At 40.4% G+C, this 14,361-nt stretch overlaps 1 protein-coding gene and 1 pseudogene across 7 annotated transcripts in view; one reads left to right on the forward strand and one right to left on the reverse strand.

Annotated features, from left to right (window-relative positions):
- The window catches only part of REPS2 (RALBP1 associated Eps domain containing 2), a 238,225-nt gene that overhangs the window by 116,153 nt on the left and 107,711 nt on the right, over positions 1-14,361 (reverse strand). For all 7 annotated transcript variants that reach the window (XM_027609020.2, XM_027609021.2, XM_027609015.2 and 4 more), the window contains 3 exons: positions 12,514-12,577; positions 9,467-9,609; positions 4,278-4,372 (listed from right to left, as the gene is read on the reverse strand). In XM_027609020.2, the coding sequence (XP_027464821.1) occupies positions 4,278-4,372; positions 9,467-9,609; positions 12,514-12,577 (302 nt within the window). The remainder of the gene's footprint in view (positions 1-4,277; positions 4,373-9,466; positions 9,610-12,513; positions 12,578-14,361) is intronic.
- Positions 12,825-13,878, forward strand: LOC113931248 (annotated as a pseudogene).

Consider the following 14,361-nt stretch of genomic DNA (forward strand, 5'->3'; position numbering starts at 1 on the left):
GCCTGCTTCTCCCTCTCCCACTTCCCCTGCTTGTGTTCCCTCTCTCACTGTCTCTCCCTCTGTCAAAAAATTAAGAAAAAAAAAAGGATGAGGGTGGACCTCTTCCTCATGGCATACATGATAATTTACTCAAACTGGATCACAGACCTAAATATAAGATCTAAAACTATACAACTCTTAGAAGACCACATAGGAGTAAATCTTCATGATCTTCTGTTAGGCAATGGTTTCTTAGATATGACACCAAAAGCACAAGCAACAAAAGAAGAAAAGAGACATAGACCTTGTTAAAATAAAAGACATTTGTGTTACAGAGGTCACTATCAAGAAAGGAAAAAGAGGGGATGCCTGGGTGGCTCAGTCAGTTGGGTGTCTGCCTTCAGCTCGGTCATGGTCCCAGGGTCCTGGGATCAAGTCCCACATCGGGCTCCTTGCTCAGCGGGGAGCATGCTTCTCCCTCTGCCTGCCACTCCCCCTGCTTGTGCTCTCTCTCTCTGATAAATAAATAAGTAAAATCTTTAAAAAAATACTAATAAGGAATTGAATTTAAAAAAAGAAGAAGAAGAAAGGAAAAAGAGGGGTGCCTGAGGGGCTCAGTCGGTTGGGCACCTGCCTTCGGCTTGGGTCATGATCCCGGGGTCCTGGGATCAAGCCCCACAACGGGCTCCCTGCTCAGCAGGGAGTCTGCTTCTCCCTCTCCCTCTGCTGCTCCCCTGCTCTTTCTCTCTCTCTCTCTCTCTGTGTCAAATAAATAAAATCTTAAAAAAAAAAGGAAAAAGAAAAACCAAAGAAAGAAAATACTTGCAAATTATATATTGAATAAGGGACTTATATTCAGAATATATAAAGAATATTTACAACTCAATAATAACCCAATTTATAAAAGGACAAAAGATTTGAATAGACATCTCACCAAAGAAGATATACAAATAGCAAATAAGCACAAGAAAAGATGCTCAACATCAGTAGTCATTAGGAAACTTAAATCAAAACCACAATGAGATACCAACCACTTCACTCCCACTAGGACGGCTAAAATAAAAACCACAACAATAACAAGTATTTTTTTAAAGGATTTTATTTATTTATTTGAGAGAGAGAGAGAGAGAGAGAGAGGAGAGAGACAAGCAGACTTGCGCTAAGCATGGAGCCCCACGCAGGGCTCGATCCCAGGACCCTGAGATCATGACCTGAGCCAAAACCAGGAGTCGGCTGCTTAACTGACTGAGCCACCCGGGTGCCCCAAAAACAAGTGTTAATAAGGATGTGGAACAATTGGACCCCTCATACATTACTGGTAGAGGAATGTAAAATGCTGCAGGTGCTTAGGAAAGCAGTTTGGCAGTACCTCAAAAAGTTAAGCACAAGTTACAATATGACACACAACTCCACCCCAGGTAAACACCCAAGAGAATTGAAAACATTGTGCTCACAAAAAAAATTACTACATGAATGTTCACAGCAGCATTTTTTCCCTCACAACTCCAAAGTGGGAACAAGCCAAATGTCCATCAACTGAAGAACAGACAAACAAAATGTGGCAGATCCACACAATGGAATACTACTCAGCAAAACTAATGAAGCACTGATACATGCTAGAACATGAACAAACTTTGAAACATTATACTAGGGGCACCCAGCTGGCTCAGTCCATTAAGCATCTGCCTTCGGCTCAGGTCATGATCCTGGAGTTCCAGGATCGAGCCCCACATCAGGCTCCCTGTTCAGCAGGGAGTCTGCTTCTCCCTCTGACCTTTACCCTGCTTGTGCTCACTTGCTCTCTCTCTCAAATAAATAAATTTTTTTTAAAATGAAACATTATATTAAACAAAAGAAAGCAGTCACCAAAAAAACCCCCATATAGTCTATGATTCTATACAAAATATCCACAATAGGCAAATTCGGAGACAGAAAATAGATTACTGATCACCAGAGGCTGGGGGGAAGGGAGGACAGTCAGTGAGTGCTAATGAGTACAGGCTTTCTTTTCTGGAGTGATGAAAAACGTTCTAAAATAAGACTATACTGATGGTTGCACAACTCTGTTAATACACTAAAAACCACCGGATTGTATACTTTAGTTGAGTATGTGAATTATATTTTAGTAAAGCTGTTTACAAAAGAAAGAAATCTAGTAATCTAAGAAGCACTGCTAAAGAGGACTTTACCTGAAATTATAATCTTTAATTCTTGAAGGAAACAAGTACATGGTTACAGCTCTGCTGTCTAGAGATCTGATCTGTACTGCTGAGCAAAGTTCTCATGACCTGAATCAGCTACAGCTTCATTCACAGCACAAACACCTATATGGAGCCATCCCTCACAGGACTAGTACCAAGATCTATTTAAATCCCATGTATGCATTCATGAGAGATTAAAAGATTGGTAGAAAGAACAATGAATAAAATAGAAGAAAATGAAATATTTAATCATTAGCTACTAAAATTTGACCTACACTTCCAGAATGGCCAAAGCCTCAATTAACCTCATTACTTCGTCCTTGAATTCTGTATATTATTACATGACTATGTAAAAGCACCTCACCCTAGAATATAACAACTTTGTGGGGAAAGAGTTATTGTTGTGGTTGTTGTGGTGGTGGTGGTGGTGGTTGTTGTTTTGCTTTCTTGTTTGGACAGGGCAAAGCAAAGAATTTTAACTACCACCAACCCCCATCAAAAGAGCTAGTTTAAAGTATACAAAAGTATCTAACATAAAACTAGCTGCACATCACGTCCATAAAGGTGAATATCCATAATGTCATCAAGGACATCAGAGTGTGCATGTGTCTAAAAGTATCTCCGTTTACAGACTTCACAGCCAACTGTATTGGCTCCTTTCCTTTTAGACAGATGATAAATGACTACATGGGAGAAAGCAACACAGGCCAGTAATTAATTTCTCTAAAACACAGCATTATTTGTTTCTGTTGGAAGGGCAAAGGCCACCTGATACCGTGGCAAGTTGAAACATAACATTTATCGAGAAAGAATAAGAATTTATGACATTTTTCAATAAATCAACCTCATAATTTTACACAAGCAAAGGGACCCACAGCAAACAAACAAACAAAAACAGGGCAACTGCCTAAGTCTCCAGACATTGCCAGCAGCCCCAGAGTATACAGAGGGTCGGGAAAAGTGGCTAATTATTGTTATCTGTTTCTCTGTCATACACATTCTTAAAAAAAAGAAATTTAAAAACCTAAAACGCTTCAAATGCACATTTATCACTCTTCCTGATGTCACTTTATACCTATTTCCCATGAGTAGAAATCTATTAAGGAAAGTAACAGAGGCTCTGACTCAAAGAAAGAGTAGGAGAGAGGCCAAGAGAGGTGTTATCAGAGGGAACACTGCAGAAGCAGGCTGATTCCATCACAGCAGAACAGAGGATGTCATTGCAACACAGACTATATGCATGAGAGCCCCGTGGAAAAAAATAAATAATCACACACAGTTGCAAGAAATCAAAGAAATGGCCCTGTATCCTGCATCTGACTTCCATCATCTTGCAACAGTTTTAACCAGGGTCAGGGGACTATAATAGCAGCCTATAAATAAACCTCCATTTATTACACATTTCCAGACTTTTTTTTAGGATGGGAACAGCAGATATCATAAGGTGTCATCACAGCAATCGTAACAGTGATGATGATGATGAAGAGTGTGCTGACATTAACAATAACCATAATGACTCCTATTTATTGATGCATACCTAAGCATGTGGCTAGGACCTTACATCAATGGCCCAACACTGTAGGAATTCTACAGATTTCTCTTGGGGATAATCCAAATCAGTCTTCATTTGGTCCCAACACTAAAAACCCTGAGGGAGAAGGCAGCTTTGATTGTATTTTGGGATCCTCTTACACAGTTCTCAAACTTCCTCTTAAAACTATTCTGGGTCCATTAAACCTTGTTCATACTCAGTTACTAAAAATACTTTCCTACATTTACTTCAAAATTAAAGCTTGGTTAAAATAAACAACTTGCCTAGCATTTTTCTGGCTTACTTTGTCTACACCTACATTTCACCCCTAGAAGGTCAAGAGACTACTTTGCTTATTTCACTAAATCTAGTTCTAGGAAGAAAAGGAAAAAAGTAATTATAGATATATCTGGTGTCTAGATTTGAAAGGCTGAGCCTCAACATAAGGACTTGGCATGAAGAGAAAATGTTATGAAAGTGGATTTTCTAGAGTTTGTAAAGAACACAGGCTAATGGATTTTAATTCCACACACATCCTTATTTATTAACATATGAAGATCTTTTACCTCCATCCGATTCAAGTCACGGGGTTGTTGGTTCGCAGGCATTGACTCAGAATAAGAATCAAACAGCGTGCACTCCCGCTTGGGCTTAGGAAAGGCTAAGAAGAAACAAAAATACATAAGAATATATACTATATTCACAGCAGGCATTGTTTCCTATCAGCTCTTCTGTGCTTAGGAAATATAACAACAAAATCTGCCAGCACCAATACACTACTTATGGCAGTAATCATGCCGAGGTATTGTTTTAAGTTCTTCACATACGCAACCTACTATTTCTATCATCCCCATTTTACATGTGATGAAACTAAGGAGCAGGGAAGTTAAGCAACTTACTCAAGGTCATATAGCTGGTAAGTGCAAGACCAGGGACTTGAACTGTCAGCATTTACGTTGTAACATAGTAGTAACCTTCACTATCACAATACTTCACATTTTAACTATGCTACCAGCATTAATTTTTAAATGGCAGTAGCTGGTGATAGTTTTAATGCTATAAACATTAACTAAGGAAATACTTCATTTTAGCTATTATTGTTTGAAATAGACATGATCTTTTAATGATAGGGGACCAAGAAGACTTTATAAAATACTCTTTTCTTTTGGTTAGCAGAAATAACAAAAACAAGAGCACAAGTTCTTGCTGATTTACAACAAGGAGAGAAGAATCACATTTTGGGTTTCTTCTAACATAGAACAGTGACAGAAGCTGCTATGTTAGCTGGGTAGCCGAGTGGATTATGCTACTTGGTAAACTAATACTCAACACACCATTTCTGAGAAGCAGATTCTGTTTCACCACTTTGTCACAAAGTAATTAAGAAAGAAATGTCTCAACAACCAGGAAATTGGTCAATATCTCAAGGAGGAAAAAGCAGATCATGGTAGACAATAACCAGAAGCTACAAATTTGTCAAGACCAGATATTAAGAAATCAAAATTTTAATGCCACATTTAAACAATTTTTTGAATCAAATGTTAAAAATGGACTGGCATTATTTTTAATCCTTTCTCACCCTCCCACCCCCACCAGAGTTTGAAATGCCACCTTCCCTCTGCAGTAAAGTACTGGCCACTAACAGCTACCACATGCAGTTTAGTACAAGCACCTTAAATTGTTCGTTTGCTTACTTTGGTCTGAATTTCACTGATATTGAGTAAGGAGAGGGTTAAGGTATAGGCAGGGAGAGATAGGGGGCCCTTGACTAGGCTCTGAAAGAGTGAACAAGAGATAAGGGAGTAGACCAGACCATCTGGCCCCGGATGTGAGGCAATATTTTTCTTTGGCAGCTACAGTGTAATCACAGAAATTGACCAAACCTCAAAGAAGTCAGTCATTAAGGGTGTTATCAATAGTCCCTGCTCAGACCAAGATGGCCCAAGAATCTCAAGGCCACAAGCTCCCTGGGTCAAGTTTTCAATAAAAGACCAGCCTAAAAGCCCTCAGTGGCAACCCATTCAGGACCCCTCTCATTCTAGAGAGCTTTTTCTTTCCTTTCTGTTCTCACCTTACTTAATAAACTTTCACTTCACTCCTTTGTGTCTGAGAGGTCATTCTTCGACTCTATGAGACAAGAACCCTGCGATCCTGCAACAATATCAAGTAGGGCAAATCTCGGGCGCTGGCGATTTTTTCTGACTATACCACTTAGTCTCATTTCCTTGGTAAAAACTCAGCAAAACACCTTTCCAAGTACCATTCCACAATCCGGCCACACGAGCAGGCTTAAGATTTCTGCTTCTACTTTACCAATCAGTTGATTTGACTAGAATTACATGACTTAAGCTTTATCATGAGAGGGTCTTGCTACAGAGAAACCTAACACTTTCCAAACCTACAAATGCAATTGTTAACTGCTAAATTTCTCTCTAGCCTGTCCCCATCTCTCCAACTCCACTGTCACCTCCCTAGTGCCAGCCCCCTGTGGATCTGACTGGACTGCTGCCATAACCTGGTCTTTGAGTTTGCACCCTTGCTCCTCAAAACCTGCTCTCCAATCAGCAACCAGCATAATCCTTTCCGACAGCAACTCTGTGGCACTTCCCTGCTTAAAACCCATCAACGTCATTGCCCATGGTTTGTTCCGTACCTTCCTCTTCAGCCTCATCCCCAGCCCCTCCAGCTCTAGCTCCTAGCACTCCAGCTGCTGTGACCTGCACTTTCCATGCCTCCTGTGCTCCAAGTCCCCTCTGAGGGCCTCTGCAGCATACCCGCTGCCCCCTCTGCCCAGAGCCTACTCTTGCCCCCTTCTTCACCTACATAGCCCTTAGCCCATCCTTCACATCCTAGCTCAAGTATTTAAGGAAGTCTTCCCCAAGGTCATACACCCTCTTGCTGCAGCTGTGCTTCTCCACAGCACCTATCACTGCCTCCAATTACAAGTACATGAGTTTATTGAACATCGATCCTCTAACTGCCAGCAAGTTCCATGACGGTAAGAATGCTCTTCTATACAGCATTTTGACCAGCGAGAGTAACACAGTGCTCAATTATTTTTAACAAACTCTACAGTAAAAATCTATACCACAATCCACGCAGTCACCTAGACAGGAAAATATCAAAGGCCCATGGGTAAGCTACCAAGTAATCCAACTTTTCCTTCCAACTGTGTCCGTTAATTTCCACTATTAGAGAAAAAATCAGATACAACAATTTGTTTCATTATTTTATTGAAAACAAGCTTGTATAATTGTAAATGCATGATGGTATCAACCAAATTTATACTCTTCACCAATCTTATTGAAAACTGGATTAGATTTTTCTAAGACTGAATGTAGATCAGAAAAAAAATTGCAACAAAAGGTAAGCTTTTAAAAAAGCCAAGTGGGATACCATAAAAATGAACCCCCAAAATGAACAGAATCACTCATATATGCAAAGTCTAAAAGTACAGAGAAAACCTAGACAGTTCTGGCCATTTTCTTGAGCTATATACAAAAATAAACATGAGTGATAAATATTAAAAAGTTAACTGTTAAACCCGCAGGGTTTGCCTAAAATATACCATCACTGAGTTTGATGGGAGTTTTATGAGGTCTCTCATGGTTTTTGTTAGAACTGTATAATTATTATTTAAGATGAATCCCACAAGCTCTGGAAACGACGTGCAGTTTTGTTTAATTGAAGGGTATGTGATGAATTCTTCAGTTGTTTCTGTCTAAATGCATGCTGACAGCCTCCACAAAAGATCAGGAACACACACGGGGCTTCATTCCAAATGAAAGGAAGATGCCTCTTGACTGGCATTCTGTTTTACAGACTCCCCGCTACTGCATAAGCAAGGCAAAAGCAGCCATTTGCAGCAGTGAAGGAATCAAAGGAAGCTACTTGTCTTCTGTTAACACACTTTTTGCACAGGGCTTTCAGATTTTTTTTAAATTTTATCAGTAGCTTTTGAAACAATCCATGAAATACTTGGATACCTACAAAGTGACTCCTCAAACAAGGAGTCATGACACCTGGCAGAGATTCCATGGCCATAGGGCATCAGAACAGTACAACAGCATTCATCAAGACCCAAAAACAGAAAGCTAAGTGTGGGTTGGGGAAATAAGGTTACCCAGGACTCTGCCCAGGGCTCGCAATAGGAAACAGTGACAGTATTAAATGTAACTAAATAGCCCGGGAGCAGACCTTTGCCCTCTGGTCAGCTGTTCATCCCCATGAAAGAGAGACAAAGCTCCGTGTGGCCCTGCTCCCAGGAGAAGGGGCTCCTGGATGACCTGATACTGACTTGGTTATGAAAGCTACACCCTTGCCAAGATAGCCCCAAGGATGTTAGCTCTTCTTTGCCTCAATCCAGGAGGAACAGAGAGAAAAAAAGATGGTGAGATAGACACCAAAGTAGAAATAGAGCTGTTTGCCATGCTGCCCAATTGCAAACTGGTTCCTGGGGACCCATGAGGGTCGCCCCCAGCCTGGAAGGAAGGGTAGCAGGCTGGAGTTACATCCTGCTGCAGTCAGAAAGCAGCTGCTATTTGCAAAGTCTAAGCTCTGAAATTAGTAGTAGCCTCTACTGCCTGAACTTTCCCCTTCATACATTTTATGGAGGCATTTGGGGAAGATCCCAGAATGGGTCACTCTTCCCCCCAACATGTTTACCTGCCACTGGCACTGGCCACACACTTGGTCTCTTCCCTTTGGTTGAGCTTTGGCCCACTCACTACCAAATACAGAAAATGACAGACTTTTTATTTAAGAGTCAGAGACCCCAAGACTGACTTAGATAAGTCACTGGCCACTTTAAATCTAGTGTTGTTATAAGGGACAAGACATGAGAAACTAGGGCCTTTTTCAAATCTAAACACGAAATGTGTACTCTGTTAAAGACTATTCAGTTTCTTTAGACATTGCTCCTCCTTGCCAATAATCATCCATAACTAGAGGTCTCATGTTTTTAAGAGGCCTTCCCTAAAAATTGAGAAAGCTTATTGACAGCACCAACTGTTTCTGGACCCTTTCAATGGAAGCTATATTTCTCTGAGTAACAGAAATCGTTATCAGTGCCCATTGCCTTTGAAAAGGGCAAGAGACACTTAATCTTCCAAAAGAATTGATATAAATGTTAGACTCACGATGACTCTTTCTTATTGAAAGGGTCTGGGGGTAATAGCTTTATTAAGGAGAAAGACAAAGAGTTCTAGTCCAACCTTGTGGTGTGCCAAATGTTCTATATCTCTATCTGATTGCAGTTACATAGATGTATACAGATGTAAAAATTTTTCAAGGGTACATTACGATCTCAGCGCTTTGTACATTTCCTGGCATGTAATTTTTTAACTTCATTAGGTATAAGAGTTCCATGCCATTCCTTTGCCCCAGGCCACTTGGGGACACTAGGATGTACCTAAAAATGCCAAGTCAGCACTTGGCTCTACAGGAAGATCTTTCTCTTCATTTTATATCAGCTAGGAAGTTCAGTACTTGCCTACTCCACAATTTTCATGAAAGGGTAAGTGACTGGTTCAAATCCATCCAGAGAACAATAGAATGGGAATAACAGATGACTCACACTTACCCACATCATCCCTATTACTTATATCGTAAGATGTGAGAGGCTAATATCGGTTAAAGAACGTTAGACACAAAAGACTCCGCAAAGTGCCTGGATACCACCTTAAGGCACAAAAAGTGCTTATAATAAGGCCTGGATGGAAAATGTCAAAGGTTTAGGACTTTGATGAGGCCTTACCTGCTTGCAGGTACTCTGGCTGCAGAGTCGGAGGCAGGCCCTCAGGTAGTGGGTAACCGTTTTTCCGAGCCACAATGAGATGAAACGCAGCACAGAACTCAGGCAGGGTCAGGGCTCCATCGCAGTCAGCATCACTAAGTTCCCTAAATATAACATGTCACAAGCACCTAACATGGGGCTTAGAGGAAAAGATACTCAGCCTCAAATATGCAAACATGAGGCACCTGGGTGGCGCAGTCCGTTAAGCATCCGACTCTTGGTTTCAGCTCAGGTCATGATCTCAGGGTCCTGAGATGGAGACCCATGTCCGGCTCTGTGCTCAGTGCAGAGTCTGCTTAAGACTCCCTCTCCCTCTCCCTTTGCCCCTGCCCCTTCCCCACCCCACTTGCATCTCTGCCCCTTCCCCACCTCAAATTAAAAAAAATAAATAAATAAATCTTAAAAAAAAAAAAATATGCAAACACAACTCCCAGGCTCTCTGGTGGTGGCCCTGCAAAGTCTCCAAACTCCTATGAAATCTCAGGGAGCACTTGGAGGACGACGGCTGATCAACAGCACTGGTACCAGCACCACTTTATAAACAAAACTTTACACTCTTCAGGTTCTCTGGCAGGTCTGTTTTACAACACTGAGCACACAAGACAAGAAACTATAGCACAAAAAGGAAAATAAGGCTCAGAATTCATTAGTCGACAGTCATTCAGTAAATCGGTGGTGTGAAGAGCTCCAGACCTGGCACTCACAATAGTCAGAGGAAGGGCTGGCCTCAACCTTTTTACAGTTGTCCCAGCCATTATACAGTTACCCAAGCTCAGAAATGAGCACTTAATTTTTCAGCTTTAAGGAAGAACCCTGAACTTTTTAAGTCACATAAATGTTGTATCAAAAATTTGCTTGATAGGGCGCCTGGGTGGCTCAGTCGTTAAGCGTCTGCCTTCGGCTCAGGTCATGATCCCAGGGTCCTGGGATGGAGTCCTGCATCGGGCTCCCTGCTCTGCAGGGAGTCTGCTTCTCCCTCTCCCACTCCCCCTGCTTGTGTTCCCTCTCTCGCGCTCTCTCTCTCTCTGCCAAATAAATGAATAAAATCTTTACAAAAATAATAATAGTAGTAATAAATACTGGTTGAATTATGTTTTCAGATAAAACCAGCAACTTGAGAAGGCTGGAACCAGATAAGACAGAAAGGAAAAAAGGAAGTCTTGAAAAGGCTTATCTTTGCTTCAGTCAGTGTTTCCCACTGAAAGGCACAGACCTGTTTACTCAGCACAAAAGAAACCTATTTGCCAAAGTAACTAAGATCAACCAGTCTCTTAGGTGTATAAGACATAGATATAAAACCGTGCTGGAAAGGTATCACTATTTCAAAGAAGAAATACAGAAGGTAAGCTCCCTAACTTTCCTCTGGACCATTCACATTCTCCTCCCCTTCAATATTTAGAATACACCAGCCCTGAAAGCAGCACCCCAGGGTGAGAAGTCAGGGAACGGTTTCAAACACTGGGTGGAGAGAATACCATTCAGCTTTCATGGGTATGTCTCAACAAAAAGATAGGAAGCCTCATGCCAATAATGTTAAGACTGGGAATTCTGCCAAAACAGAGTGTCTTCTTTTCAAAATGATAATTCCTTTTCCCCCCCCAGCTTTAAAATCTAATATAAGGCTTGTTGTTAAAAAAAAAAAAAAAAAAAAGAATTATGCTAGAATATATTGCTAAAGAACCTAAATCCAGCTCAGAATCCCAGATACACTGGCACGCACAAGTGTTACTGGAATAGTTTTCCAATAAAATGCACAAAACATGACAAGCAATTTTAAATCCTGCCACAATTTTTGTAAAACCTCGTGAAAAAAGTCTTACATAAATATTCCAATGTTTTAATTATATATTTATATCAGCGTGGTCTCTCCCCCCTAGGCTTGAGGAAGAAGAGCCCACACACAGCCTGGAGTTTACAGAGACACCGAGCGTTCTCATAAACGCAAATCAGCCATCTGGACTGTCCCGGTACAGCCCTTCTGGAGCATGGGCTGCAGCCGGCGCAGCAGCAAGATGCAATGCGCACCACAGCTGCAAGCCTGAACTAGGGCCCAGCTGATAAACACCAGCCAAACTGATGAAGCTCAGAGGCAGCTAGAATAGTCAAATTTGACTTAATTCCAAAACATTTGTGGACCTTCTGTTCACCTGGCCTCATAAAATATTTTAAAGAAGAGTTTTTCAAGATCCTCTGGTTATTTGCATCCTATCAAGTAGAAATATCTGAAAATAAAATTCACAAGGTGGGAATGCTCATATGCCCACACAATTGTTTAGACAGGAAAGGGATCTAGAGGAGGATAATAATTGTGAAATTAATTTTTAAATAACAGCTAACAGATACAGTGTACCACACACTGAACATTGTGCTTTTCATATAACTTATAACTTATATATAATAACTTCTTTCATATAACTTATATATAATATAATAATATATATAATATAGTTATAATAACTTCAGAGCAACAAAAATCTTAAGTTCTATTCACTCTCTTAGTTTGTTAAAAAAACATTCAAGGGGCCCCCAGGTGGCACAGTCAATTAAGTGTCTGACTCTTGATTTCAGCTCAGGTCATGATCTCAGGGTCGTGAGACTGAGCCCGTGTCAGGCTCCACACTCAGTGGGGAGTCGCTTGAGATTCTTTCCCTCTTTTGCCCCTCCCCGTTTGTGCTTTCTAAAATAAATAAATAAATCCTTTTTAAAAAAAACATTCAAGGGGAGCCTGGGTGGCTCAGCTGGTTAAGCATCTGCTTTCGGCTCAGGTCATGATCCCAGGGTCCTGGGATCGAGCCCCACATCGGGCTCCCTGCTCAGCGGGGAGCCTGCTTCTCCCTCTCCCTCTGCCTGCAGCTCCCCCTGCTTGTGCTCTCTCTCTGTCAAATAAATAAATAAAATCTTAAAAGAGAAAACATTCAAAAGATAAGACTTTCAAAATGCAAAAGTAGGAGCTAAGGAATGGGTATGTAATGACACTATAATACTAATATGGCATTAATTATACTTACCATATGTAGGAGAGTTCTGGAATGGAAAGCTTTGATTTGGTGAAGAAGTTCTTGGCCACCGAACCTGCCAAGAGAGCCAATGTTTAAATAAATCATTAATTACTTATCTAGAGCAGCTTTTATATTTATATATAAATGAATTGCCATTTTTTCATTCAGAATCCCTACCGTATAACAACAAATGTAACATGTATTCATCAAAGCAAGTATAAATCCTATGGCTAAAAACAACATATGAACAGCTTTTAAAAGAATATATAGGAATGAAAGCTCCTCAAGATGGCGGAGGCTGGGGCCGAGGTGCGGAGGATATGGAGTATTATCTTGTAAAATGGAAAGAAAGGATGGCCAGATTCTACAAATACTTGGGAACCTTTGTAAAATCTCAAGTGCCCATTACTACTTCAACAGTTCTCTAATGACAAGCATAATTATTTATCTCTGGTAAACAAAGGCAAAGCAATATCTCTAAAAGACAATAACAAAGCTTTGAAACCTGCCGTTGCCAAATATATTGTAAAGAAGGCCAAACAAAGGGGAGCTCTGCAGAGATGGCAAGATGAACTCAAGAGAAGAAAGAATCATAAAGGAATGATTTTTGTTGAAAATACTGTTGACTTAGAGGGCCTACCTTCAGACTTCTACTACATTAATGAATACAAACCAGCTCCTGGAATCAGCTTAGTCAATGAAGCTATCTTTGGTTGTTCAGGTACAGACTGCTTCTTTGAGAAATGTCCTGCTGAAGCTGGAGTTCTTTTGGCTTATAATAAAAACCAGCAAATTAAAATCCCATCTGGTACCCCCATTTATGAATGCAACTCAAGGTGTCAATGTGGACCCGACTGTCCCAATAGGATTGTACAAAAAGGCACCCAGTATTCTCTTTGCATCTTTCGAACTAGCAATGGCTGTGGCTGGGGTGTAAAAACCCTTGTGAAGATTAAAAGAATGAGTTTTGTCATGGAATATGTTGGAGAGGTAATCACAAGTGAAGAAGCTGAAAGACGGGAGCAGTTATATGACAACAAGGGAATCACATATCTCTTTGATCTGGATTATGAATCTGATGAATTCACAGTGGATGCAGCCCGATATGGAAATGTCTCTCATTTTGTGAATCACAGTTGTGACCCAAATCTTCAGGTGTTCAATGTTTTTATTGACAACCTTGACACCCGTCTTCCCCGAATAGCATTATTTTCCACAAGAACCATAAATGCTGGAGAAGAGCTCACCTCTGATTATCAAATGAAAGGTTCTGGAGATATATCTTCAGATTCTGTTGACCACAACCCAGCCAAAAAGAGAGTCAGAACTGTGTGCAAGTGTGGAGCTGTGACTTGCAGAGGTTACCTCAACTGAATTTTCAGGAAATAGAGCTGATGATTGTAGTATTGTTTTTTTCTAATGTTAACATTTCAAAAAAGTATTTGGGACTCTTTTCATATTATCAAGATTATATGCTATGTTAATTTACAGTTCATATTTCAAACTATTGGCCAAATGTATTACTGATGCTTCTGAAGAGAAGAACACAGGGTCACACAGACTAATTTGAAATACACATATTTAGTAATTAGATACCAAACATGAAAACTATTTACAGATGAGCATATACATACATAAAAAGGCTGTGTGAATAAAGAAATGCCTCCTTCAGTGTTTAAGCATTGAACTGATAGCGTAACAGTCACTAAGATCAAATATTCAACCTGCGTACACCTTGAATTTAGAGAAAGTTAATTCAGTTTGGGCAAATATATACAAGTGCTATTCTGTTATGTTGTCATTCCCATTATTACTCACTGTACTTGTATTTGAGACAAACAGATGATACTATATACT

Source organism: Zalophus californianus, chromosome X (assembly GCF_009762305.2).
Source record: "Zalophus californianus isolate mZalCal1 chromosome X, mZalCal1.pri.v2, whole genome shotgun sequence".
Lineage (NCBI taxonomy): Eukaryota > Metazoa > Chordata > Mammalia > Carnivora > Otariidae > Zalophus > Zalophus californianus.